The following is a 25,996-nucleotide window of genomic DNA, read 5'->3' as shown; positions in this document are numbered from 1 at the left end:
AGTTAGAATCCCGGTCGATCGCTGAATTAACACCAGGGGGGTTGACTCAGCCTGTCATCCTTCCGAGGTCGGCAAATTGAGTACCAGCTTGCTGGGATGAACGATCCTGGTGTGTACCCCGATTTAGAATAGGTACACCGTATCCCTGCGCATCGTAAGAGGTGACTAAGGGTTGGCGTCAGGAAGGGCATCCGGCCATAAAAACATTGCCTCAAACAGGGAACCATGATTGTCATGGGGCCCGCAAGGCTAACCCCTGCTCTAGCGGGGAAAAATGGCCTTAAAACGATCATTCATTCATTCATTCTTCACTTTTCTATCAATGCAGGTCTTTTATTTAAGGCCTGGCCTTGATGAGGACTATATAGTCTGTGACGGAAGCCTTCAACATTAAATAAATAAAAACTCGTACCAGAGGTTACTCTTTAGTCTATGCTCATGATGTTAAAGAGGTTCTTGGAATTTAAAAGCCTTGTTGCAAATGCTATGATTGATCTTTCTCCTATTCACATTTTTACCTCTAAAGAAGAGATAAAACTCGTTTCAGAAATTTTTGAGGCCTTAGAAGTCGTGAATGTGAGTGCCTTGGCATTGGGCAGGAGAGACTGTCACTAAACCAAGGCTGAAAAACATCTGAATTATTGCTTAGGCAGTTAAATGAACATGAGAGCATGATGGGGTATGAGTTGAATCAGGTTATAGATCATTGGATTAAGGAAAGAAGAAATGCAAAAATACTGGATTGGTATGCTATCTGGAGGACCGAAGTACGTACCTTGGAAAGTGAGTCTGCTCCCACATAAATCTAGGAATGAGATGCCAAGCCAGCCAAAGATATTTACATTCACCTCTTCTCAAGGAAGACATTGAGGATCAAAGTCAAACCGTTGATGAGAAAGAACCACGAAATAAACTGAAAAAGGCCAAGAATCTGGATGCTTTGACATCAGAAAAGAAAAGAGGAAAAGCAAAAGCACTGGGTCTGGAAACTTCATCCCAATAAATGTTGAAGTATTTAAAGACAGAAATGGCCGTCTTGGCCGGCACCAAAGAACGTCCAAATTCATTGGAGAAGGTATTCAACACTGTGAAGACTATACCTCCCACTTCTGTAGAGGCAGAGAGAAGTTTCTGTGCAGTTGGCCTCTTACAAAATTGCGCACGTCTTTGAATGATGAGATTATTGATAAGCTGTGTTTTATTCAGTTTTATTTCATGCAACAGAAACAATAAAGCTCTTTCTTCCTCTTTTCAGAAATATTCAATGTTTTAAATCATTTTAAAATCAGTTAATCTATCTATCTATATATATATAACAGAAAGTTTTTGTTTGCTTGTCTGCATGCGTTAATCTCCTGAACGGTGAAAGATAGGAGGAAACCTCTGAAACAAAAATATCGGGACGGACCCCGGGAAGGTTATAGGCTAGGTGGCGAGGCCGGTCGAGGCCGTCTCGGCCGGGCTGGGCCCATTTCGCAATGAAAAGCTGAGCTGAATTATAGTAGTCAATCTTCTACGGCCGAGAGTAAAAGCTGAATTATAGTAGTAAATTCATTCAAAAAGAACCCGGGCAACGCCGGGTGCTTTCGGCTCGTCATCGATAAATTAGAAAATTCCATTATTCATCACTTTTTCCCATACACACTACTCACAATAAGTTAGGGATATTGGCAGGTTCTTCGGTGTGGCTGATTTTGTGTATTAATTATGTTGAAAAAAGTTGTAGGTCCTAATTCTATGGTTATTAATGAGTGTGAAAAAACACAGCATTCTTGATTTCAATACCCTAACCCTAACCCCTATAAAAAAAATAAACTCACTCCCACAATATCCCGAACTTATTGTGAGTAGTGTATGATTAATTAACCATGCTCTATGTAAAACCAACAAGCATATGATTGAAGTTATGGAACCTTAGGATTACCCATGGATCAAGGATCATTTGTCAGCTCATTTTCCCACAATTCAGAAAGGAGATTAAGCCGTTTTAGTCGCACTTCTCATAATCGTTGACTGCGTTGTAGAAAGCCTTCCATACTGCAGGGTCGGAAAGGCAAAGTGTTCCACCACCACGTTTCATTTCAGCGGCGATACGGTTTACATCTCCGACACAGACCCACGGTGCTACCATTCCTCCATCACTTTGTGCCACACACCACTTGCAATGGTCTTGGGTTGTGTGAAATTCTATTTGGCCCAACAGGTCAACCGTCTTCACATTGAAAACAGGAAATTGTGCAGAGCAGTTAGAGTTGAGCACATGAGGACTGTTGCGCCACGATTCCACATACAATGGTACACCGAGCGTCGGTGCAACAAAACCAGAGTACAGATCTGTAGAAGAGTAAAAGGAAGTGAGCAGAGCGAGAATCAATAAACACGTTTCTTTTGTACGAGTGCTGTGCTGAAAGACAGTCATAACTAAAGGCACACATAGTAAGAGCGCATTCACCTAGGAGCACACAGAAGATGGGACAAAACACAGTGACAGAGTAAAAGGCTATCTACACATTACATACACAAACTCAGGAACCCCCCCACCCCCTTCAAAACACAATCCACCCCCACCCCCCACCCACTCATCTTCTCACAATCCCCTTTCCTGATGCATACAGTTTATGCTATTATGCAGTGCATTCTCACAGCTGATCTGCAGGTGGAATGAAACAAAGCAAGGAAGCAAATAAATAAACAATAAATTGCCAGCAGTGGTTAGAAAAAGTATCATTGAGTACTGGAGGAGATTTGTACTACCGTACAGGCATTTGTGAGATTTGTAAGGCTCTATGCACATGGTATCTCACTGGATGGTCTGCACTCGGTTACCGTAATGGTACTATCAACAGAATGGGATAGTTTCAAAAAGAAAAAGAAGTACGATTTAACCACATTAGATCATTAACCACAGCTCTATTAACCACTGCGAAATATCCAGGAGATCCACACCAATAGCACTGCAACAGCATTCTCAAGCAGCACCAAAGACTTCAAAATTATGCTTCCACTTGTTTATAATAGAGTACTGTAGGACTCAATATGTAGGGATGGCATGGGGAAAAACTGGCCGCCCCATCAAATGTGTACAAAAAGATCTGCTTTAAAGCTACTATGTAGTGATGTCATAAGCCTGTAAAAGCCATACCTTTCATGCTCAAAAGTTTTCATAACAAGAATGAAAAAGACACCAGAATACATCACTAAAGTACCAAATCGAGAAAACGCAAAATCGCCGAATTGTATCAATTGTTGTTGATAAATGTCATCCGGCCGAGCACAATAATGGCTGGAGCAATTACAATGATTACAATGGAAGGATTGATTGTCTCTTGTGTATTGTATCCGTACCATACCAAAAAAACAAATTTCATCAGATTTTAAAAATAATACAACCACAATACACCACAACCGGTTGAATGCTACTTACGCATGTGCAGAGTGAGAAACTCTCCCGTAAACCTCACTGTCTGACGTAACGTTTCTGTTGTGGATTGAAAGGTACGACAAAATGTGCAATTTGCAAAGGAAAAGGGCCCAGAACGGTCTGCTGATGCTTTCATTGAGGTTCACACAGAGAGGGTCATACCGCTTATTGAAAAGAACCACCTTCAGAGGCCATTTTTTCCCCGCAGAGCAGGGGTTGGCCTTTTTTGGGCACCGTAGTCCCCTTTTTGAAGCAATGTTTTACAGCCGGATACCCTTCCTGCCTCGAACCCTGTTAGTCACCTCTTGCGACACACAGGGAATTACCAGTGAATTGGTACTCAATTTGGCGACCGCGGAAGGATGACAGGCTGAGTCAACCCCCCTGGCGTTAATTCAGCGATCGACCAGGATTCAAACCCAGGATCCTAGGATCCCAAGCCGGCACCCTAACCGCTAAGCCAACACCGGGCTATTGAAACCGCTTTTTGAAAAGAACATTCTAAATTCACCTTTCCCTATACCGCATGCGCACTATTGTTCAAGCAAGTCGTGCAGTAACTCCTCCTTATGTAAATATATTCCTTCATGTGACCCCTTTGTGAGGCATATATTTATTACACTTACACAGGGTAGAGAGGGGTGGAAATGGAAATTGTAAATGCCAACATTGAGTAAAGGAAAAGGGAAAAGGATAAGAATGGAGGTATCTCTTTATTGTGTACACTAGGACGTGCCCGTACGTGGGTGCCCGTTCCTTGCCCCAAAAAAAAAAAAAAATGTCTTCGCCCATGCATGCATGGGCGTGCCCATGGGCGTGCCCGTAAGTGCGTGATGTGACCGTACAATGAATGTATCGTCCCGACACCGCAGCTCGGATGGCGCTGCAGTTAATCGGGCCTGTATCGGCAGAGTTATTATAAACGTGTACTACAATCGATCGTACCTTACAACAATCAACACAGATTGCAACGTCAAATAAATGAATACGCTCTCAAATGTGCCGTCCGAGGCAGCGTCTGCTCGCCACGTTCAGCATCAGTACGTCGTCACTATGACTATCCGTAAGTCCGGAAGTGACGTCCTCATTTGACTGTCCGGAAGGTCGCATATCGCAGTTACGATGAATCGCAAATTAGTTTTAATTAGTTTTAAAACATAGTTTAACGCCAACATAGTTTGCCAACGTGAAATAAATGAATACGCTCTCAAATGTGCCGTCCGAGGCAGAGTCTGTTCGCCACGTTCGGCACACGTGATAGCTCGCTGCTCTCTGATTGGTTGAATCGTTTTTTGGACATAGCTCGGTAACTACTTCTCCGATTAATATGAAACCTTGAAAAGGCACATCCTCAGGTCCCCAGCAATATATCTGGCAAGTTTCAATTAGATCGGACCCGTGGTTGTCGAGAAACAGCGGTCACAGACAAACACACACACACACACACACACACACACACACACACACACACACAGACACACAGAGATTACTGGAATTATAGATAGATATGGGTGGGGAGTAAATAGAGGAAAAAAGAGAGAGGTTCGGGACAGAATGGAAGGAAGATTGGGAGGATATAGGATTATGGGGATAAAATAGAAGGGAAGGAGCAGAGAAAGAAGAGAGGGTAAAGAAAAATGCTGCCATGTTGGCATACAAAATAAATAGATGAGATCCAAAAGTGAAGAACAACAGGGTAGCAGAATGGCTGAGTGGAGACAAAATAGACGGGAATATTGGACGGAATATCAAGGGAACTAGGGAAGAGACTTGTATGAGAAATATCTTTGAGGGGGTGGGGGTTGGCGGGTTCCCCGTGCAAACGCCCCTCAAAATAATTTACTGGATGCTGACGTCATTGGCCTCCAGATCAGGACAAAATAGAGTTCAACAAGTCAGAAAAAAGTTGTTTTTTATTAAGAAAAAAAAACATGAAGGGTGGAATCCCCAAAAAACAACCAAACAAGGAAGGAAGGAATAACAACCAGACAGGGGTGAAAACATAACCTCCGTCCATATTCGTTGGCGGAGGTAGTAATAGTAGGAAAAATAGGATTTCTTCAACAGTTTTGAATTACACATTGTGTTCTTCCTCACAATCTCTATTTAGGGTGAGGCCAACTGGTACTGGGATGCTGATCTTCTGTGTCCACAACACTCCGCCACCACCCTTTATCACCAGCCATCTCTCGCCACTCTTCATCCACCTCCATATTCCTGACATCCCTCTACACACAATCCTCCCATCTCAACCGTGGTCTACCCATTGTTCTCCTGGCATGCTCTTTCAACATATCTGCTTTCCTCAGAAGTCTGCTCTCCTCCATCCACATCAACTGTCCTGACAACTTCAGCCGGCTCTCATTTAATGATTCCATAACAATGTCCACCAAGGCGTGCCCTAGTTGCACTTTAATGATTTGCACATATGCTCTCCCAATAGCATTCCTTCCCCCATTAGAGAAAATGTATCCCAATCCCCCACCCTCTTCCAATGCACCCATGCAGTATATGGCTCATAAGAGTAAAACTGTGCAAATCCATTTCTCTCACCGTCATCAAAGTGCCGTGATTTGGCGAAACTGACGAAATGCTGCCCAGCACGTGAGGATAGAGAGACATTGCGTCGGGCAATAGGTGTGCACTGCCATTGCTCTTTTGCCACCTGTTCAAACGAGCTCAACACAGGCAGGAACGATGGTGGCACGGCAGAGTCGTACACATGGGGCTCGTTGCACAGGAGCTGGGAACCTTCGGGGGCACAAAGGGAACAGTCACTAGCATATGAACCGCCTTTAGAGGCCATTTTTTCCCTGTAGAGCGAGGGTTGGCATTTTTGGGGCTCTGTGGTCCTCTTTTTGAAGCAATTTTTATGGCCGGTTGCCCTTCCTGCCACCAACCCTGTTAGTCGCCTCTTGCGACACGCAGGGAATTACCAGTGAACTGGTACTCAATTTGCCCACCTCGGAAGGATGACAGGCTGAGTCAACCCCCCTGGTGTTAATTCAGCGATCGACCGGGATTGGAACCCAGGATCCCAAGCCTGCACCCTAACCGCTAAGCCAACACCAGGCATAGTCACCAGCATATAGTCTCTAATAAAGGATAGCAATGTTGCTTTAACATCTAGAGTTGGCTAATATTTTCTCCTATACCTCATAGTGATCCCGCTTTCTTTCCTAATCTGCTCTGAAGTTTCCAGGTCAATTCTCTTTGCTGTCACAACCTACATAGTGTTACGAATCCCAATCATGTTGCTTCCATATGACGTTTTCTTTATTTTACAGTTAATGAAACGGAAAACCAAATACCACATTGGAGTTATCAGAAGGAACTGGGATAGGATTCGGGTTTCAGCCGCTACTCCTCAACCCACAAACCCATCTAGGTGCAGCCAAGTGACCCTTCCAGAAAAATGTCTGCAAGAATTCACTTCTCCTTGGACAGATAGATGAAGAAAGAGAGACATAAAGAAGAAGCAAGAATTAGAACGAATAAGGAGAAATGTGAAAAAGTAGAAAGAAATGTGAAAGGAACAAAGATCCCTAACTCCTAGCCCTAGCCCTAACTCCTAGCTGTAACTCCTAGCTGCAACTCCTAGCTGCAACTCCTAGCTGCAACTCCTAGCCCTAACTCCTAGCCCTAACTCCTAGCTCCTAGCCCGAACTCCTAGCTCCTAGCCCGAACTCCTAGCCTGAGCTCCTGGCCCTAACTCCTAGCCCTAGCTCCTATCCCTAACTCCTAGCCCGAGCTCCTAGCCCTAACTCCGAGCCCTAACTCCGAGCCCTAACTCCTAGCTCCAAGCCCGAACTCCTAGCTCCTAGCCCAAACTCCTAGCCTGAGCTCTTAGCCCTAACTCCTCGCCCTAGCTCCTATCCCTAACTCCTCGCCCTAGCTCCTATCCCTAGCTCCTAGCACTAAGTCCTAGCCCCTAGCTCCTAGCCCTAACTCCTAGCTCCTATCCCTAACTCCTAGCCCTAAGCCCTAGCCCTAGCTCCTAGCCCTTAGTCCGAGCCCTTAGTCCGAGCCCTTAGTCCTAGCCCTAACTCCTAGCCCTTAGTCCAAGCCATAAGTCCTAGCCCTAACTCCTAGCCCTTAGTCCTAGCCCTAACTCCTAGCTCCTAGCCCTAGCTCCTATCCCTAACTCCTATCCCGAGCTCCTATCCCTAGCTCCTAGCCCTAAGTCCTAGCCCTAAGTCCTAGCCCGAGCTCCTAGCCTCTAGCTCCTATCCCTAACTCCTAGCTCCTAGCCATAGCTCCTAGCCCCTAGCTCCTATCCCTAACTCCTAGCTCCTAGCCCTAGAAAGATGTTGGCAAGAACACAGATAGATAGATGTCAGCATTACTTCGTCAGGCAAAAACTTAGCAACAGTTACAAGCTGCCAGAGGTCCATCAGCGGGGAAGCAGAATTCACACAGCATCAGGATATGGTACAATCATAATGAAACGGAAAACCAAATACTACATTGGAGTCATCAGAAGGAACCTGAATAAGCAAAGAGCAAATATGGAGTCATCAGGAGGAACCTGGATAGGATTCAGGTTTCAGCCGCTACTCCACAACCCTCAAACCCACCCAGGCGCAGCCAAGTGAACCTTACAGAAAAATCTCTGCAAGAATTCACTTCTGCTTGGACAGAAAGATGAAGAAAGAGAGAAAGAAAGAACAAGCAAGAATTAGAATGAATAAGGAGAAATGTGAAAAAGTAGAAAGAAATGTTAAAGGAACAAAGGCGTGTGCGGGAGCCGAACTCCGCACACGCCTAACTCCTAGCCCTAGCACATTCCCTTAACTCCTAGCCCTAGCACATTCCCTTAATTCCTAGCACTAGCTCCTAGCCCCAACTCCTAACTCTAACTTTAACTGAGGCTCACATAAGGGATTGTACAAATATCACAAGCATTACAGGAATATGCTCAGATTTCCACTCCAAAAAGTTCCATTCAGACTTACAATATTCCATTTCACCAATTTTGTTGTAAATTTCAATGGCTGCTACCCAATAGATTTAGCAAAACATCATTCCCTTCCACACACAGAAAGTGCCAAGTAGGAAAGGGGGAGAGGAGAGAGGAAAAATTTGCTTTAAAAAATCTGCATAAACAATTTTTTATTTTTTTTGTATACAGAATCGAGGCTCGTGAAAGAGCTAACATTTATCACACAAACAAATCAAACAGAAACAAACAAAGTATATAAAAAGGGGTGCGGTAGACAAGATGGGGAGAGAAGGGGAAGCACATAAACACAACATTTGAGAGCAGGGACATCGGGAATGTGTGGAAGGAAGAGGGCTTGGGGGGAGGCGGCGTGGGAAGGGGGGGGGGGGGGGGTGGGAGAAGTATAAACACAAGGACACCAAGGACTTCCAGGAAAGAAGTTGGTATTTCAAAAAAGTGGATTTGGGGTGAAATTAGTGGGGGTAGAAAAGATCAAGGTTTTGGATGGGGGAAGATATGAGATGGTGGAGAACAGCTGTTTTAAAGACCTGGAGGGAGGAGTGGGATTGAAGAGAGTGAGGGAGTTTGTTCGAGAGGCGGGAGAAAAGAGGAATGAAGGAGTGAAGGTGAGCAGAGAGTCTTGATTTTGGCAGTTTAACCATAAGAGGGTTGCAGGCAGATCTTGTGTGACCTGTAGGAATATTTGGGGGACAGAGCCCAGAGAGAGCTGGAGGAGCAAGGCCGGAGAGGAGTCGGTAGAAGATAGAAAGACCACCAACCTGCCTGCGGTGAGTAAGTGAAAGGCCCTCGGAGGTAGCTTCATCGCGGGAGATTCCAATGATTCTGAACGCTTTGGTTTCAACAGCGTGAAGATGAACTATGTGTGAGGCAGGAGCACCAGCCCAGAGGGGAGAGCAGTATTCCATTGAGCTGCAGATGAAAGCCTTGTATGTGGAGAGGAGCTCAGGTGTGCCAAGGAAGGACTTCGCACGACGGAGGATGCCCAGTCGGCGACTGGCTTTGGAGGCCAGATTTGAAATGTGGTTTTCCAAGGAAAGATCGTGGCAGATAGTGAGACCCAAAAGCTTGAGTGACAGAACTTCTTGGAGAGGATTATTCAGAAAGTGGATGGGAGGGTTGTCCAGTCTGTCTTTTCGGAGAGACATCGTAAGAGTGTGAGATTTGTCAGGATTGAAAGACATGTTCCACTTGTTTGCCCAGTCTGTGATTTTTATTTCCTAATTTTCAAAATTCCTAAAAATTTCTAAATTTTTAGAAATTAAAATTCCTAAATCATTCCTATGATAATAAATTTATTTTAATTTATTTAAATTAATTAAATTAATTTATTTATTTAAAAAAAATATTTTTTTCTCCTAAAATTACACTAATTTCCAACTAATTGTTCTCTAGAAATCAGACAGAGAAAAAGAGGGAGAGAGAATGATATGATTGCTGCGAGATTCTTTGGAAAAATACAAGATGCTGACCGATGGATGGGAATTGATGAAAATCAAAGGATACGCAGAGGAAGGACTGTCCATAGTGCAGGGCAGTGTGAGGCCACACAAATGGCTGTCCAGCTTTTGGTGGGAAATCTGGGGTGCTGTGCACCAGCCAAAAGCCGCTCGACTTGCCAACTACTACGACCCCTGCAACAGATAAAGCCACAAATAAGAATAGCAATCATGGTAAGATCAAGACTGGCCACACTGAAAGGGATTAACTCAGTTACCACTGAACCTCGCAGCTCACCTGTTCATGCATTGACTCACAAAAACTGGTGCACCAGTTCACAACGACCCACCTTTTGTGTGACCTAAACTGTTTGATGCTGTGATGTTTGTAGGAGGCTGGTCATTATATAATACATATGCCATGCTGTCATTCTGTAGAAAGATAAAATACAAACATTTTATACATATGCCATGCTGTCATTCTGCAGAAAGATAAACAACAACAACAACAACATGCATTTTAAGGCCATTTTCCCTGCAAGAGCGGGGGTTAGCCTTGCGGTCTCCATGACAATGTTCTCCATTTTGCCCTATTTTCTGCATCTCTCCTTGTTAACCCCCTTGCCCGCATTTCTTCTTCCACCATCTTTAGCCAAGTCTTTCTCGGTCTTCCCCGTCCTCTACTTCCTTCTACATTCATTTCCATCACTCTTCTCAGCCAGTCACTTTCATCCTTCCTCAACACATGACCAAACCATCTCAAACTGTTTCTTTCTGTAGAAAAGACTGTTTATCTTTCTGTAGAAAGATAAAATACAAACAATTTACAAAAGACACTTTTCCAATGTTTAAAGCAAGGAACAACTAATCAAGGGAGGTGCAAAGCACCCTCTCTTTATATGTAATGGGATCGTTTCTCTGTATGACAAACACTTGGACTCTGACAAACCTTTAACATGGGGACTGCAAATTTGTTTCTCCGCTTCTACTGGATGAAATTGGCTGCAAATTTCAGAAATAAATGCTTTGTTCGTCGAGATAATATGTTCCAAATTTCAACGTCCATTTCCACATTCTTGAGTTTTATTTAGAAAACCCCCAAATTCACGTTGGTGTCTGTCCGCCCGTCCGTCCGTCCGTCCGTCCACCCAAATTGTGTTGGCGCTCATATCTCAAAGGCCATACATTTAAACGAGCTGAAACTTGGAATATACATCGGCCAATGCATCTAATTAATGGCTTTCAAAACAAATTCCGCCAAAGTGCCATAGTTTTTGCTTTAAAAATTTATATATATATATATATATCCTCTACATTCATTTCCATCACTCTTCTCAACCAGTCACTTTCATCCTTCTTCAACACATGACCTCAACTGGTGCACCTCAACCATACAGCGATTTGATCTTCATTTCAACAATATTGAAAGATAAAGGTGATATAATAAAACAAATATCATGATGGGAAACATGTTTTTATGATGACTTTTTGACTTATCTAATTAATGTTTGCTTCTAATTAATGCTCCTCGACCTCAGCGCCGCCTTTGACACCATCGATCACACCATCCTCCTCACCCGACTTGAAACCACCTTTAACATTACCGGCACTGCCCTCTCTTGGATTAAATCATACCTCTCTGACAGACGCCAGTTCATCTCCATCAATAACTGCAAATCCCCCACTGCTCCCCTCCCCCAAGGTATCCCCCAAGGTTCAGTTCTTGGCCCCCTCCTCTTCCTCCTTTACCTGTCCCCCCTCGGTCACTTAATCCGCCGTCATGGTCTCCAATTCCACTGCTTCGCCGATGACATCCAGCTTTTCATCTCCACCAAGTCCATCTCCACCGCCACCCACTCTATCCTGACAAACTGCATCACTGAAATAAAATCCTGGCTTCAAATCAACTTCCTCAAACTTAACTGTGATAAATCTGAAATAATCATCATTGGCCCAAAAACGCTCATAAAATCCAAACTTTGCCCTCAACATCGACGGTATCCCAGTATCCACCTCCCCTCACATCCGGAATCTTGGCATCATCTTTGACCAAACCCTCCTTCGACAAATACACTAAACAGATCACAAAGACAGCCTTCTTTCACCTGAAAAACATCGCCCGTCTCTGTCCATCCCTCTCCTCCACGGCTGCAGAAACCCTCATCCACGCCTTCATCACCTCTTGTCTGGACTACTGCAACAGCCTCCTCTATGGTTCACCCTCAACAATCACCAATAAACTCCAATACATTCAGAACTCTGCTGCCCGTCTACTCACCCATTCCCGGACCCGTGACCACATCACCCCCGTCCTTTACAAGCTTCACTGGCTCCCCATCTCCCAGAGAATCCAGTACAAAATCCTCCTCTTGACCTACAAAGCCCTCCATAACCTGGCCCCATCCTACCTGGCTGACCTCCTCTCCAGACACACTCCCACCCGCAACCTCCGCTCTGCTGGTACCAACCTCCTGACCACCCCCCCCCCCCCCCATCCGGACCAAATTTAGATCCTGGGGGGACAGGGCCTTCTCCATCGCTGCTCCCACCCTCTGGAACTCACTACCTCACACCATCAGAGACTCCTCCTCACTCACCACATTAAAAACATCACTCAAGACCCACCTGTTCAACACTGCATTCAACATTTAACCCACAGCATCTAACCCCTGACTATCTCCTCTCCTTCTCCCTCCTTTGTGCTTTGAACATTTCCCAATTGATTCTTCTTTTTTGCAATTGTTTTTATGTTTTGCTATGCACTATGTTTTGCACCCTGTCAAAGTGTCTTTGGGCTTCCTGAAAAGCGCTATATAAAATAAATGCATTATTATTATTATTATTATTGTGATTATATATATATATGTATATTTACAGTCACGTGAAAAAGTAAGTACACCCCATGTAAAGTTTTGAATTTTTCAACATATTTCAACATACAGCGATTTGATCTTCATTTCAACAATATTGAAAGATAAAGGTGATATAATATAACAAATATCACGAAACATTTACATTTTGAAGTCCATTGTATCATTTAAATAAACATAAATGCAAATTTCGCATGTGGAAAAAGTAAGTACACCCCTACATTTATCACTACTTCAAATACCTAAATTAGAATCAGGTGCACCAGCTCAGGTGCAAATGATTAGAACATCGTTCGAGAGGATCTTGGAGGAACGTGTCTTATTTAAACCTCAGACATTTCGTTTGGTTTGCTCTTTGTTGTTGAAGTGTGCGGCATCACCATGCCTAGATCAAAAGAGCTCTCTGAGGCCTTCAGAAAGAAGGTTATAGATGCCTACGAGTCTGGGAAGGGATTTAGAAAGATCTCCCAACAATTTGAAATCAATCATTCGACTGTCTGGAAGATCATCTACAAGTGGAGAAGATTCCAAACAACTGCCACTTGTTCAGGCCAGGCCGCCCCAGCAAGTTCAGCCCGAGAGCAGACCGCAAGATGCTGAAAGAAGTCTCTAAGAACCCCAGGATGTCATCACGGGACCTACAGGTAGCTCTTGCCACTGTTGATGTCAAAATGCACGAGTCTACCATGAGAAAGAGGCTGCACAAATTTGATCTACATGGGAGGTGTGCCAGGAGGAAACCTTTGCTGTCCAGAAAGAACATCAGGGCAAGACTAAAGTTTGCCAATGAACATCTTGGCAAAGACCAGCACTTCTGGAACAATGTGCTCTGGACAGATGAGTCAAAGGTAGAGCTATTTGGACACAGTACCAGACTACCAGAAGACATGTTTGGCGAAAACCAAAGACAGCATTTGACCACAAGAACCTGATACCAACTGTAAAGCATGGTGGTGGAAATATTATGGTTTGGGGCAGCTTTGCTGCATCAGGGCCTGGGCAGCTCACCATCATAGAATCCACTATGAATTCTTCATTTTACCAGAGAGTGCTTGAGGATAATGTGAAGCCATCTGTCGGAAAGTTGAAGCTCAACCGAAGGTGGACCTTGCAACATGACAATGACCCTAAACATACCAGTAAATCCACCAAGGAATAGCTGAAAAGAAAAAAAATGGAGGGTTCTGGAATGGCCAAGTCAAAGCCCGGATCTAAATCCTATCGAGATGTTGGGGGGGATTTGAAACAAGCTGTGCATGCAAGAAACCCCTCAAACATCGCACAGCTGAAATAATTCTGCATGGAGGAGTGGGAAAAAATTTCTCCCAGTCGATGTCAGAGACTGGTAGACAGTTATAAGAAACGCCTACTTGAGGTTGTTTCTGCCATAGGGGGCAATACCACCTATTAGAGCCAAAGGTGTACTTACTTTTTCATGTGACTGTATATATATATATATATATATATATATATATATATACAAACTTTATACCTCTTATTACAAAAAAAAATCTAACGTTCTGGCCTAATGGATAGAGCATCAGTCTCCCAAGCTAGGGATTGTGGGTTCAAGCCCCATCTGGGTTGAATAAAAAAAAATTCCCCTTACCTTTTCAAGTCTTTAAAATCGTCTTGAATAAAGTCTTGAATTAAGTAATGCTCCAGAAAAGTTCATACAAAGGGGCGTCCAACATCTGGCAATTAAAATACATTTACTTCTTCATGCAGGTGTATGAATCAAATTGGCGCCCCTTTATATGAAACTTTCTGGAGCATTACTTGGTTCTTCCTAAGAACACAAGGGTAGTCCAGCATGCACATGAGTTTTTTTGAATGTCCCTTATTTTCTATTGTTTGGCATTTTCTACAAGCTATGGAATGTCCCTTCTTTCCTATACTTTGCCACATGGCACACACCCTTATATAAAGGGGCCTTTTCTATGTCCCTGGCATTTTCCCAAGAATATCATTTAACAACATCCTTTGACTTTGTGGAAGGAGAAATAGGCGAAAAAGTTAGGATGCATTGGGTGGCATATCTGGCCAAAATCAGAAATGAGTTCAATCAAAGATTTCTGTTCACACCAAATCACCAAATGAGGAAACAACCTTCGGTGGTGGAGGTAATGAATAAAATAAATAAAAACATACCAGACAGTAGGAAATGTGCCTTTAGACTGTGCTTTGCTTTATCATTCTACAATACCCAATACCCTTTGACATGAGCTCAAATGCAATAATCATCTTTTTAATTTTCATGCAAAAAAAACCCATCACAATACTTCATTTTCACAATAAATGGTAAACCCATAAATACATTTTATGGTGGATTCTAACCGGTCTCGGCCCCCCCTTTTTTCACTATCTTAGTCATTTCACCGTTACCTGTTTTTTGTGCAATTGTTGTAGGGGAGTGAGAGTCAGTCGAATCGGACTTGTTTCAGCATCTATGGGCACAACTGATCGAGTCCAGGTCCCTGTGACCATGTCCATGTAAAGAAAAGCTTTCCCTTTGGGGACATCAGGAACGACATCTATGGTCTTTGGCAGCTTGTAGACAATGAACCTGAAATTAATGTGGATAGGAAGAAGGTGAGGAGTAGGGTTGATAAGAGGATAACACAAACTCCACATGCCATTTTTACAGACAGAAGCAGAAATATGAGGACAAGAAAGTACCCAATTAAGAGAAGAATGTTTTTTAATTGCAGTGCACTGCTCTTAACAAGCAATTACATTTCCCCATTACATGTTCATAAAGGTATCACATGGTTTTCTCATCACATGGTTTAACGAGGGTTCATAAGATTTTCACCCAAACAAATCCACTCCCCCATAAAAGCTGATGATCCATGAAAATAGAAAACCAATTGAAAACATTGTTAGAACATGGAACCTTCAGTTAAATCAAATAAATGCATTTGGATATTGTTCTCGGAGATAAAGAAAATTACTAATATGCTATCCATGACAATGCTATTTTTCTTGAAGAAGTCCAACAAATGCTTCAGAGGCAATATACAGTGTATTCAGAAAGTATTCACACCCCTAGACTTTTTTCACATTTTGTTGTGTTACAGCCTGAATTTAAAATGGATTAAATTAAGGTTTTTTTGTCCATGATCTACACAAAATACCCCATAATGACAAAGTGGAATTGTTTTTTTAGATTTTCTTTTTACAAAATAATTAAAAATGAAAAGCGGAAATGTCTCGAATCAATAAGTATTCAACCCCTTTTCTATGACACTCCAAATTGAGCTCAGGTGCATCCAATTTCCTTTGATCATCCTTGAGATGTCTCTACAACTTCATTGGAGTCCACCTGTGACCAATTTGATTGATTGGACATGATTTATAAAGAAACACGCCTTTTTATATAAGGTCCCACAGCTGACGGTGCATGTCAAAGCAGAAACACTACCATGAAGTCCAAGGAACTGTTTGTAGAACTCCGAGATAGAATTGTGAGGAGGCATAGATCTGGGAATGGTATAAAACAATTTCTCGCGTGTTGAAAGTTCCCAAGAGCACAGTGAGCTCAATCATTAGGAAATGGAAAGAATATGGAATTACCCAGACTCTTCCAAGAGCTGGCTGTCCAACCAAACTGAGCAACTGGGCAAGAAGGACCTTGGTCAGGGACGTGATAGAGAACCCAAAGACCACTCTGACAAACCTATAGAGTTCCTTGGCTGAAATGGGAGAATGTGCCGGAAGGACAACAGTGTCTGCAGCCCTTCACAATTCTAGGCTTTATGGGAGAGCGGCCAGGCGGAAGCCACTCCTGAGAAACAAAACTCATTTCTTCCGCACATTTTCATGTCTCAGCGTGCAGCCTTATAGCATTGCAATTCACTTTTGCAGGGAATTAATTAGTTAGCATGAATGTATCACTGATTTCTTCCATGAAACAAGTGTTAAAACAAAATGATCCAATGGATAAAAGCTTGAGGGGGTAAGATGGTAGTTTTTCCATTTTAATAAGGACTTTTATTTTACTTGAACAATTCAGGATTGGTTTCATATTTGTACTATGTACCAATATTTAGCTCCACCACCGAAGGTGGACAGAGGTTATATTTTCACCCCTGTGTCTGTTTGTCTGTAAGCAGGTGATCTAGATACTAAAGCGCGGCGTTACGCGCGCTGCTTGCGAGCAAGGAGGAAGCGGACAAGCGGTAACTTATAAGCGTCTTTATTTCAGGAGCTCACTGTAACACTGGCCCGCTCCGGGCTGCGCGCCCGGTGTATATCATGAGGCCACGCCTACCCCTCGGGCGTGGCCACCGCCCACTTGGTGCGCGGAATGATGTCACCACGCCAGTGGGCTTTTGTGTCCGCCACAATACTATAAAAAAAATTTAAGTGATTCTTCACCATTAGAGAGAGAGTCAAAAATGATGTATGGCTTGATATTTAAAAACGTAATGAACGAATTTGGACAAAACTCGACGAAGGAGTTGATTAGGTGACAAGAACAAGGCGATTTGATTTTGGTTCAGGTCCAGATGCAGATCAGGCCTATCAGTGGGATACAAAACGTAAACTGTTCAGCATGGTAGAGGTATGCGCTCTACCGAGTGCCGTTCTAGTTTAAGCTTATGGTCATCTGCTTCGTCCAACAATACACAATATAATAATTTGTACTTGGCTATTTACTGCAAAGCAGACAGTGAAAGAGAGGTGTGATGTGATGGGGGTGAGGTGCTTGAAGGATGAAGTGGGACAAATCGTTGTGGACCCAGATGGAATTAAAGGAAGATGGAAGAGATATATAGAAATGCTGTTGAATGCAGAGAATGAATGGGATGACAACATAGAGAGTAACCCAGTTTTAGGACCGGCAGAGAAGATAACTGAGAAGGAAGTTGAGGAAGCGATAAAAGCAATGAAGAGTAGAAAAACGGGAGGGCCGACGGGAGTTGTGGGAGATATGCTGAAGGCAGCAGGAAGTTGGGGGTGTTTGAGAGGGTCATTAACCAGTGTGGCAGCTACATTCAAGTGTAAGGTGTGCACAGAGGAAGCTGCAGATGGAGGAAATGTTGAGTTGGATCTTGGAGATGGCGTGAAGCTAGAAGGGGTGAAAACATTTTGCTACCTAGGAGACATGCTGAATGGAGAAGGTGGATTAGACTCGGCAACGGTTGCTCGAGTGAGATGTGCATGGAAGAAGTTTCGGAAACTGAGTGGCGTGCTGACGAGGAGGTGGGTGTCGTTGAAGCTGGAGGGAAAGGTGTATGCTGCATGTGTGAGAAGTGTTATGATTTATGGGAGCGAGACATGGGTAATGAACGTAGAGCAGCAACGAAGGCTGGAAAGGGTGGAAATGCGAATGGTCCGGTGGATGTGCGGAGTATCGTTGAGAGAGAGGAAGACAAATGATGAATTGTGAAAGATGATGGGAATAGAGCCTGTGATGGATGCTGTGAAGAGGAACAGGTTGAGATGGTTTGGTCATGTGTTGAGGAAGGATGAAAGTGACTGGTTGAGAAGAGTGATGGAAATGAATGTAGAAGGAAGTAGAGGACGGGAAAGACCGAGAAAGACTTGGCTAAAGATTGTGGAAGAAGAAATGCGGGCAATGGGGTTAACAAGGGGAGATGCAGAAAATAGGGCAAAATGGAGAAGATTGTCATGGGGACCGCAAGGCTAACCCCCGCTCTAGCAGGGAAAATGGCCTTAAAATGCCTGTTGTTGTGTTTTGTTGTATTTACTGCAATTCTCCGTTCATTCAATGTGCATAGGGGTTTTGGTGAAATCGCTTACAAGAAAGGTCTACAATCTACGACTACCGCCACCATGACTACTACTTAGACTACCACTACTACTACTACGGATTGGCATGTAATCAACATAAAAAGAACAGATCCTCATCCAAGCAAGGACCTGTGAGACGAATTGCTCATTCTCAATCCTCTTCTACAGAGCCCAACTCTGGCTTCCTTCTTGATAACAATGAAGTTCTTAACTGGTGATATATCCACAGTGGGCGACGTTCTGAATGACAGGTAGAGACGCCTTCTTTCACCCGAGGAACTCGAAGCAAAAATGGGCTTATAGACAGTCAGGATCCCTTCCAGGATACTCGGAGGTCAAAAGCCCCTTGCCTTCTGATTGCCTGGCGTATCTAGAGAATCCCAATGAGGGTGACTAAGCAGATGTCCATCAGTAACTCCATGGACTTTAAAATTGGACCACGATGTTGCGAGCTCAGCCACCACTTGCACACAATATGAGTAAAGCCCCTGGTACAGCTGAAATGTCCTTCTGTGGGCTATCAAGGAAGAATATATACCTGCTGGTTATCCACTCGCTCCATTATATAGTTCTTGAAACCCGATTAGATACTCCGTCGCATGAGATTCTTCCACTTCATTTGCGTGCTCATCCATGGTGTATTGAGCTCCGGAGCTATGATGCGGCATTTCACCAACTTTCCAGAGGAATGTTGCTTTTGTGGTGAAAGGGAAACTATATTCCACATATCTATCTATAATTCCAGTAATCTCTGTGTGTATGTATGTCTGTATGTTTGTCTGTGACCGCTGTTTCTCGACAACCACGGGTCCGATATACTTTAAACTTGCCAGGTATATTGCTGGGGACCCGAGGATGTGCCTTTTCAAGGTTTCATATTAATCGGACAAGTAGTTACCGAGCTATGGCGATTTCTTTACCAAACTCCGCAAGCCGTTCGCTTTGGACCAAACCATTTCATGTAAATAGAGGGGGGGGATTGTCACCGTACTCGCAAGCCGTTCGCTTTGGACCAAACCATTTCATGTAAATAGAGGGGGGGGATATAATTTTAGATATATATATAGTAAGGGCATGCCCTAGTACCGACAATGCCACCATCTTCAGCCAATTTTCTTACTGATGAAAAACCTACTCTTGCGCTTCTGGCTTCACTTCTCTCCCACACTTTTTATAATTGGGCACCCGGTAAAGAAACAAAACAAGTCATGAGATCTCTTTGTTGACTTTATTTTAGCCTGTGGGAAAATGGCAACATATAAAACCAGGAAGTCAAAAATTGAGAGAAATGTGATGAAACACAGTTCTGTCGGCCTGAAGGGCTTAATACACTCACACATTGTTTCAGAATATAAGGCAGCAGAATATTGTAACACTGTTCAAAAGTTTCAGGAAACCTGGACCATAAATGATGCTAATTGCAGTTTCTCCCCACAAGGTACTTTGCTTTTATCTTACTATAATTCACCAAATGTCTGTCCATCTGTCTGTCTCTGTCTGTCTGTCCGTCCATACGTACGTCTGTTCCCACCCAGGTACAGCAAAAACGGCTGAACCAATCGCAACGAAACTTTGGGTGGGTAATCCTTGGACCCCTGGGAGTAAAATAGGCTATATTGGTTTTCCAATCTTTTCCCAATTTTCCAATTTCCAATTTTCTAATTTTCCAGTTTTTCCAAACATGATGGAATAATATTTACCGATATGAACAGTGATGTGGCTTTTATTGAAATTCTACAAAAACTTTAGATTTTGATGATTTGCACGTGATATGATTTAACGGATGTCTATATAAATTGTTTAAAGCAAAAAAAAAAGCCTTCAATTTCTGATATTTTGCCTTTTCATTTGGGCCTCCCAATTGAAGCCCCGCCCGTAGGGCGGGTACTGTTGCTAGTTTGTATAAATGTGTTATTTTGTTTTTTTCGTGTTCATTTGCCTCTCCTTCTGTCTTGGTAGTGCTTTCTATTTAAAATGCTCTACCTTGTCTGCCGCAGTGCAAACCATGGACTTGTAGAGATGAGGAAGTCGAGCTTCAACAGGAAACTTATGTCTGCCTGAGCTTTCCTGCATCTTGTGCGCAAGTCTCTAAAGCCTTTCCAACAAAAGGAGACTACTACTTTTTACTACTGCTACTTCTATCATAGCCCCAATTATTTTCACTTTCTTGTGCGATCATCCAGAGGAAGGCCCAAGATCACCCAGCCCAAGTCTTTCACAAACTTACCAACTGGTACAGACGTTTGACTGAAGCAGATTTGGACAATAATTTGTTCAGTGCGCAGACGATAACTTCCCTACTTTTGGCAAAATACACAATAGGACATTTTATGTCCACCAACCAAATGGGATATTTTATGTCCACCAACTACTTCTAGCAGATGGGATCCCAAGTTAACATTCATCCAAAGGATGGTGCACTTGAATTACAAATACAAAAGTTTATAGTCGGGCCAGGATAGAACCTGACCAGATAGCTCCAAGGTAAGTTCACAAACTAAACCTTTGTGTTGAACCGAACGTGTGCAGGAAATATCAAAATAACTAGAGAGCTGCGATCGGAGATCGCTGCTGGTTTCCGGTATGGCCAACTGGTAATATATTAGCCAATCGATAGCACTTGAAATTATGCCTCATCACACATCACATCCGGTATGAGATTGTACATATAGTAAGTATCCTGTAATTATCCTGTTCTGCTCATTATGGTTGAGTACAACTTTTAAAACTTGTACTGCTTCCACATGAAAGACTGTTCATCAATAACCTTTGGCGCCACCAATGTCTATCCAACCTACATTTGAACACATTGGCATTCTTTGCCTTCAACAATTTCCTGTGCACGACTGTTCCAATCATCATTAACCCTTCGGCTGAAAAATGTTTTTCTTGTGTCCAGTCTGGAGCGGCTCTTGGACGGCTTACGAGGATGTCCTCTCGTGATCACATTACTCGCAGGTACAAAGAAGTGTTCAGCTGGAATTCGAAGATCTCCATGCAGTATGTTGAACACCCCCCTGCGTCGACGTTAATCGTGAGTGTAGATTGAGAACTCCTATCGAGGGACTTTTGGGAGATCGTCTGTGGAGGTTCTACAAAGACATTAGCTGTCTCTTTCAAGCATCTTGGATGCATATAATCCAGTCCTGCAGACTTTGAGCACTTTAGGGCTCGAAGCTTTTTTTTCCCCTAACTGTCTCTGCAGTGATTGCGACGCCACCCAACTCAGAGCTTTCAAAGTGCTGCTCCATTATACATTACACAGGTCCTCATATGTGAATACACAGCTGAAGAAGCCGTTCAATATGTCTGCTTTCTGATGATCTGTTTCAGATAACTTTCTGGAGGGGTCCATAACATTGGGATTTGAACTCAAATTCCAAGCTGAGATTGATTCCTATTCTTGACAGTTTTGTCTAGTCAGGTGCCGTAATTTGATTCTTTCCTTGGTGTATCTTTCAAAGGTTTGCCACTCTCTGCTGCTCCATTCCTCTTCCCTCAGATCAGCAGTCTGCAGCCCCCTCGCCCTCACTCTCTGAAGACCTGGACAAAAGCACAGACTGCTCAAACAAGTGGAACATGTCTTTCAATCCTGACAAATCTCACACTCTTACTATGTCTCTCCGAAAAGATCGACTGGACAACCCTCCCATCTACGTTCTCAACAATCCTCTCCAAGAAGTTCTGTCGCTCAAGCTTTTGGGTCTCACTATCTGCCATGATCTTTCTTGGGAAAACCACATTTCCAAGCTGGCCTCCAAAGCCAGTCGCCGACTGGGCATCCTCCGTCGTGCGAAGTCCTTCCTCGGCACACCTGAGCTCCTCACCACATACAAGGCTTTCGTCCGCAGCTCAATGGAATACTGCTCTCCCCTCTGGGCCGGTGCTCCTGCCTCACACCTGGCTCGGCTTCACGCTGTTGAAACCAAAGCTTTCAGAATCATTGGAATCTCCCGCGATGAAGCTATCTCCGAGGGCCTTTCACTCACTCACCGCAGACAGGTAGGTGGTCTTTCTGTCTTCTACCGACTCCTCTCCGGCCTTGCTCCCCCAGCTCTCTCTGTGCTTTGTCCCCCAAATATTTCTACAGGTCGCACAAGATCTGCCAGCAACCCTCTGATGGTTAAACTGCCGAAATCAAGACTCTCTGCTCACCTTCACTCTTTCATTCCCCTTTTCTCCCGCCTCTGGAACAAACTCCCACAGTCCCTTCAATCCCACTCATCCCTCCAGGTCTTTAAAACAGCTGTTCACCACCATCTCTTATCTTTCCCCATCCAAAATCTTGATCTTTTCTACCCCCACTAATTCACCCCAGATCCACCTTGTTTGAAATTCCAACTTCTTTCCTGGAAGTCCCGGCAGTGTCCATATGTTTTATACCTCTCCCACCCCCCCTTCCCATGCCTCCCCCCCCCCCAAAGCCCTCTCCCTCCCACAGATCTCTCGATGTCCCTGCTCTCAGATGTTGTGTTTGTGTCCTTCCCCCTCTCGCCCCATCTTGTCTACCGCTCCCCATGTTATATGTTTTATGTGTCGGTTTGTCTTTCTGTGTGATTAATGTTAGCTCTTTCACGAGCCTCGATCTTGGAAACAACAACAAAAAAGAAGAAAAAAAAAAGGTTCTAAAGGATCTTGGTAGGTGTCTTAAGAGTCTGAGGGGTTTAAAGGGTATACAGAGTCTAAGGGGTCCAAGAGGTCTAAAGCTTCTTTGGTTGTAAAGGATCTTCAAGGGCCTTCGGGTTCTAAAGGGTCTCAGGTGTCTCTAGGGTTTTAGGGTTACAAAGGTCTAATGTAATTAATACACATACGTTCTGTGCAGCCAAACAGACAGACATACAAACGGACCCAAATGCAATGAATACAGTACGACCCTCTCCTCTGGCGAGGGTACGGTCACAAAAAGTTCCATCAGAAGTTATGAACACGTATATACGTACCAGTCAACATCTTGTCCGGCTGAATTCTTGCAGGAGAAAGTGAGTGCATGATTACAAAATGACAGAAGCAGGGTCACAAGCGTACAACACCGCATGGGTGACATGATCTGCAAAATAGCACAACAGGAGCACATATGTGATGAGGTCCGCAAGGCATCCAAAAGTATTCAAATACTGTACAATGGTCATCAGATCTGTTCGCACTGTCAAGAGATCGGAAACTGTACTCGGCTAGATGTCCTCCATTCATTGGGGAGATGCTTGTAAGCTTGTAATCTCATCATCGGACTCATCGTGCATGAGAATCCTTGCATGGGTTGGAGGGAGGGAGGAGAATTGGGGCGTCCTCGTATGGGGATGGAAAGGGTGTCCCCGCATGGGGGTAGGAGGAAGGTCTTTCTTGGTGGATCCTGGCAGTGGAGGATATGAGTCCTTGCTTGTGTGTGCGAGGAAGATATTCTATGGTGGGTCCTCACTTGGGTGTGGACGAAGGTCTTCCTTGGTGGGTCCTCGCTTGTGCAAGGTGGGGAGGAGCATGTCCACGCATGGGTAAGGGGGAGGAGCGAGTCTACGCGTGGGTGAGAAGTGAGGGGCGAGTCCACGTGTGGGTGAGGAGTGAGGGGTGAGTCCACGTGTGGGTAAGGTCGTGAGGAGCGAGTCCACGCGTAGGGAAGGGGATGAGTGGCAAAATCCACGACTTGGTAAGAGGTGAGGAGCGAGTGCACGCGTGGGTAAGGTAGTGAGGAGCGAATCCACGCTTGGGTGAGAGTGAGGGGCGAGTCCACGCATGGGTGAGGGGTGAGGGCGACTCCACGCGTGGGTGAGGCGTGAGGGCGAGTCCATGCGTGGGTGAGGCCTGAGGACGAGTCCACGCATGGGTGAGGGGTGAGAGGGAGTCCACGCGTGGGTGAGGGGTGAGGGCGAGTCCACGCGTGGGTGAGGGGTGAGGCCGACTCCATGCGTGGGTGAGGGGTGAGGGCGAGTCCATGCGTGGGTGAGGACTGAGGACGAGTCCACGCATGGGTGAGGGGGTGAGAGGGAGTCCACGCGTGGGTGAGGGGTGAGGGCGAGTCCACGCGTGGGTGAGGACTGAGGCCGAGTCCACGCGTGGCTGAGGGGTGAGGGTGAGTCCACGCATGGGTGAGGAGTGAGGAGCGAGGAGCGAGTCCACGCATGGGTGAGGAGCGAGTCCATGCGTGGGTGAGGGGTGAGGAGCGAGAGGCGAGTCCACACATGGGTGAGGGGTGAGGAGGGAGGAGCGAGTCCACGTGTGGGTGAGGAGCGAGTCCACGCATGGGTGAGGAGTGAGGCCGAGTCCAGACGTGGATGAGGGGTGAGGGTGAGTCCACGCATGGGTGAGGGGTGAGGGCGAGTCCACGCGTGGGTGAGGAGCGAGGAGCGAGTCCACGCATGGGTGAGGAGCGAGTCCATGCGTGGGTGAGGGGCGAGTCCACGCATGGGTGAGGGGTGAGAGGCGAGTCCACACATGGGTGAGGGGTGAGGAGGGAGGAGCGAGTCCATGCGTGGGTGAGGGGCGAGTCCACGCATGGGTGAGGGGTGAGAGGCGAGTCCACACATGGGTGAGGAGTGAGGAGTGAGGGGCGAGTCCACGCATGGGTGAGGAGTGAGGGGCGAGGAACGAGTCCACGCATGGGTGAGGGGTGAGGGCGAGTCCACGTGTGGGTGAGGAATGAGGAGTGAGGAGCAAGACCACGTGTGGGTGAGGAAGGAGGGGTGAGGAGCAAGACCACGCGTGGGTGAGGAATGAGGGGTGAGGGCGAGTCCACGCGTGGGTGAGGAGTGAGGGCGAGTCCACGCGTGGGTGAGGGGTGAGGGCGAGTCCACGCGTGGGTGAGGAGTGAGGGCGAGTCCACGCGTGGGTGAGGAGTGAGGGGTGAGGGGTGAGGGCGAGTCCACGCGTGGGTGAGGGGTGAGGGCGAGTCCACGCGTGGGTGAGGGGTGAGGGCGAGTCCACGCGTGGGTGAGGGGTGAGGGCGAGTCCACGCGTGGGTGAGGGGTGAGGGCGAGTCCACGCGTGGGTGAGGGGTGAGGGCGAGTCCACGCGTGGGTGAGGGGTGAGGGCGAGTCCACGCGTGGGTGAGGGGTGAGGGCGAGTCCACGCGTGGGTGAGGGGTGAGGGCGAGTCCACGCGTGGGTGAGGGGTGAGGGCGAGTCCACGCGTGGGTGAGGAGTGAGGGCGAGCCCACGCGTGGGTGAGGGGTGAGGGCGAGTCCACGCGTGGGTGAGGGGTGAGGGCGAGTCCACGCGTGGGTGAGGGCGAGTCCACGCGTGGGTGAGGGGTGAGGGCGAGTCCAAGCGTGGGTGAGGGGTGAGGGCGAGTCCACGCGTGGGTGAGGGGTGAGGGCGAGTCCACGCGTGGGTGAGGGGTGAGGGCGAGTCCACGCGTGGGTGAGGGGTGAGGGCGAGTCCACGCGTGGGTGAGGGGTGAGGGCGAGTCCACGCGTGGGTGAGGGGTGAGGGCGAGTCCACGCGTGGGTGAGGGGTGAGGGCGAGTCCACGCGTGGGTGAGGGGTGAGGGCGAGTCCACGCGTGGGTGAGGGGTGAGGGCGAGTCCACGCGTGGGTGAGGGGTGAGGGGTGAGGGCG

The 25,996-nt window shown here is 45.7% G+C and overlaps 1 protein-coding gene across 1 annotated transcript in view; it reads right to left on the bottom strand.

Moving 5' to 3' along the window:
* Window positions 1–1,192: 1,192 nt before the first annotated feature.
* LOC137423346 (deoxyribonuclease-2-alpha) overlaps window positions 1,193–25,996 on the bottom strand; it is a 37,572-nt gene continuing 12,768 nt past the window's right edge. The window contains exons 2-7 of the mRNA XM_068110385.2: window positions 23,391–23,497; window positions 15,076–15,256; window positions 10,171–10,252; window positions 9,854–10,015; window positions 5,975–6,172; window positions 1,193–2,334 (exon numbers count right to left, since the gene is read on the bottom strand). Of these exons, the coding sequence (XP_067966486.2) occupies window positions 1,988–2,334; window positions 5,975–6,172; window positions 9,854–10,015; window positions 10,171–10,252; window positions 15,076–15,256; window positions 23,391–23,494 (1,074 nt within the window). The 5' untranslated portion in view covers window positions 23,495–23,497 and the 3' untranslated portion in view covers window positions 1,193–1,987. The remainder of the gene's footprint in view (window positions 2,335–5,974; window positions 6,173–9,853; window positions 10,016–10,170; window positions 10,253–15,075; window positions 15,257–23,390; window positions 23,498–25,996) is intronic.

Source organism: Myxine glutinosa, chromosome 1 (assembly GCF_964187855.1).
Source record: "Myxine glutinosa chromosome 1, kmMyxGlut1.1, whole genome shotgun sequence".
Lineage (NCBI taxonomy): Eukaryota > Metazoa > Chordata > Myxini > Myxiniformes > Myxinidae > Myxine > Myxine glutinosa.
This window is presented reverse-complemented; position numbering and strand designations above follow the sequence as displayed.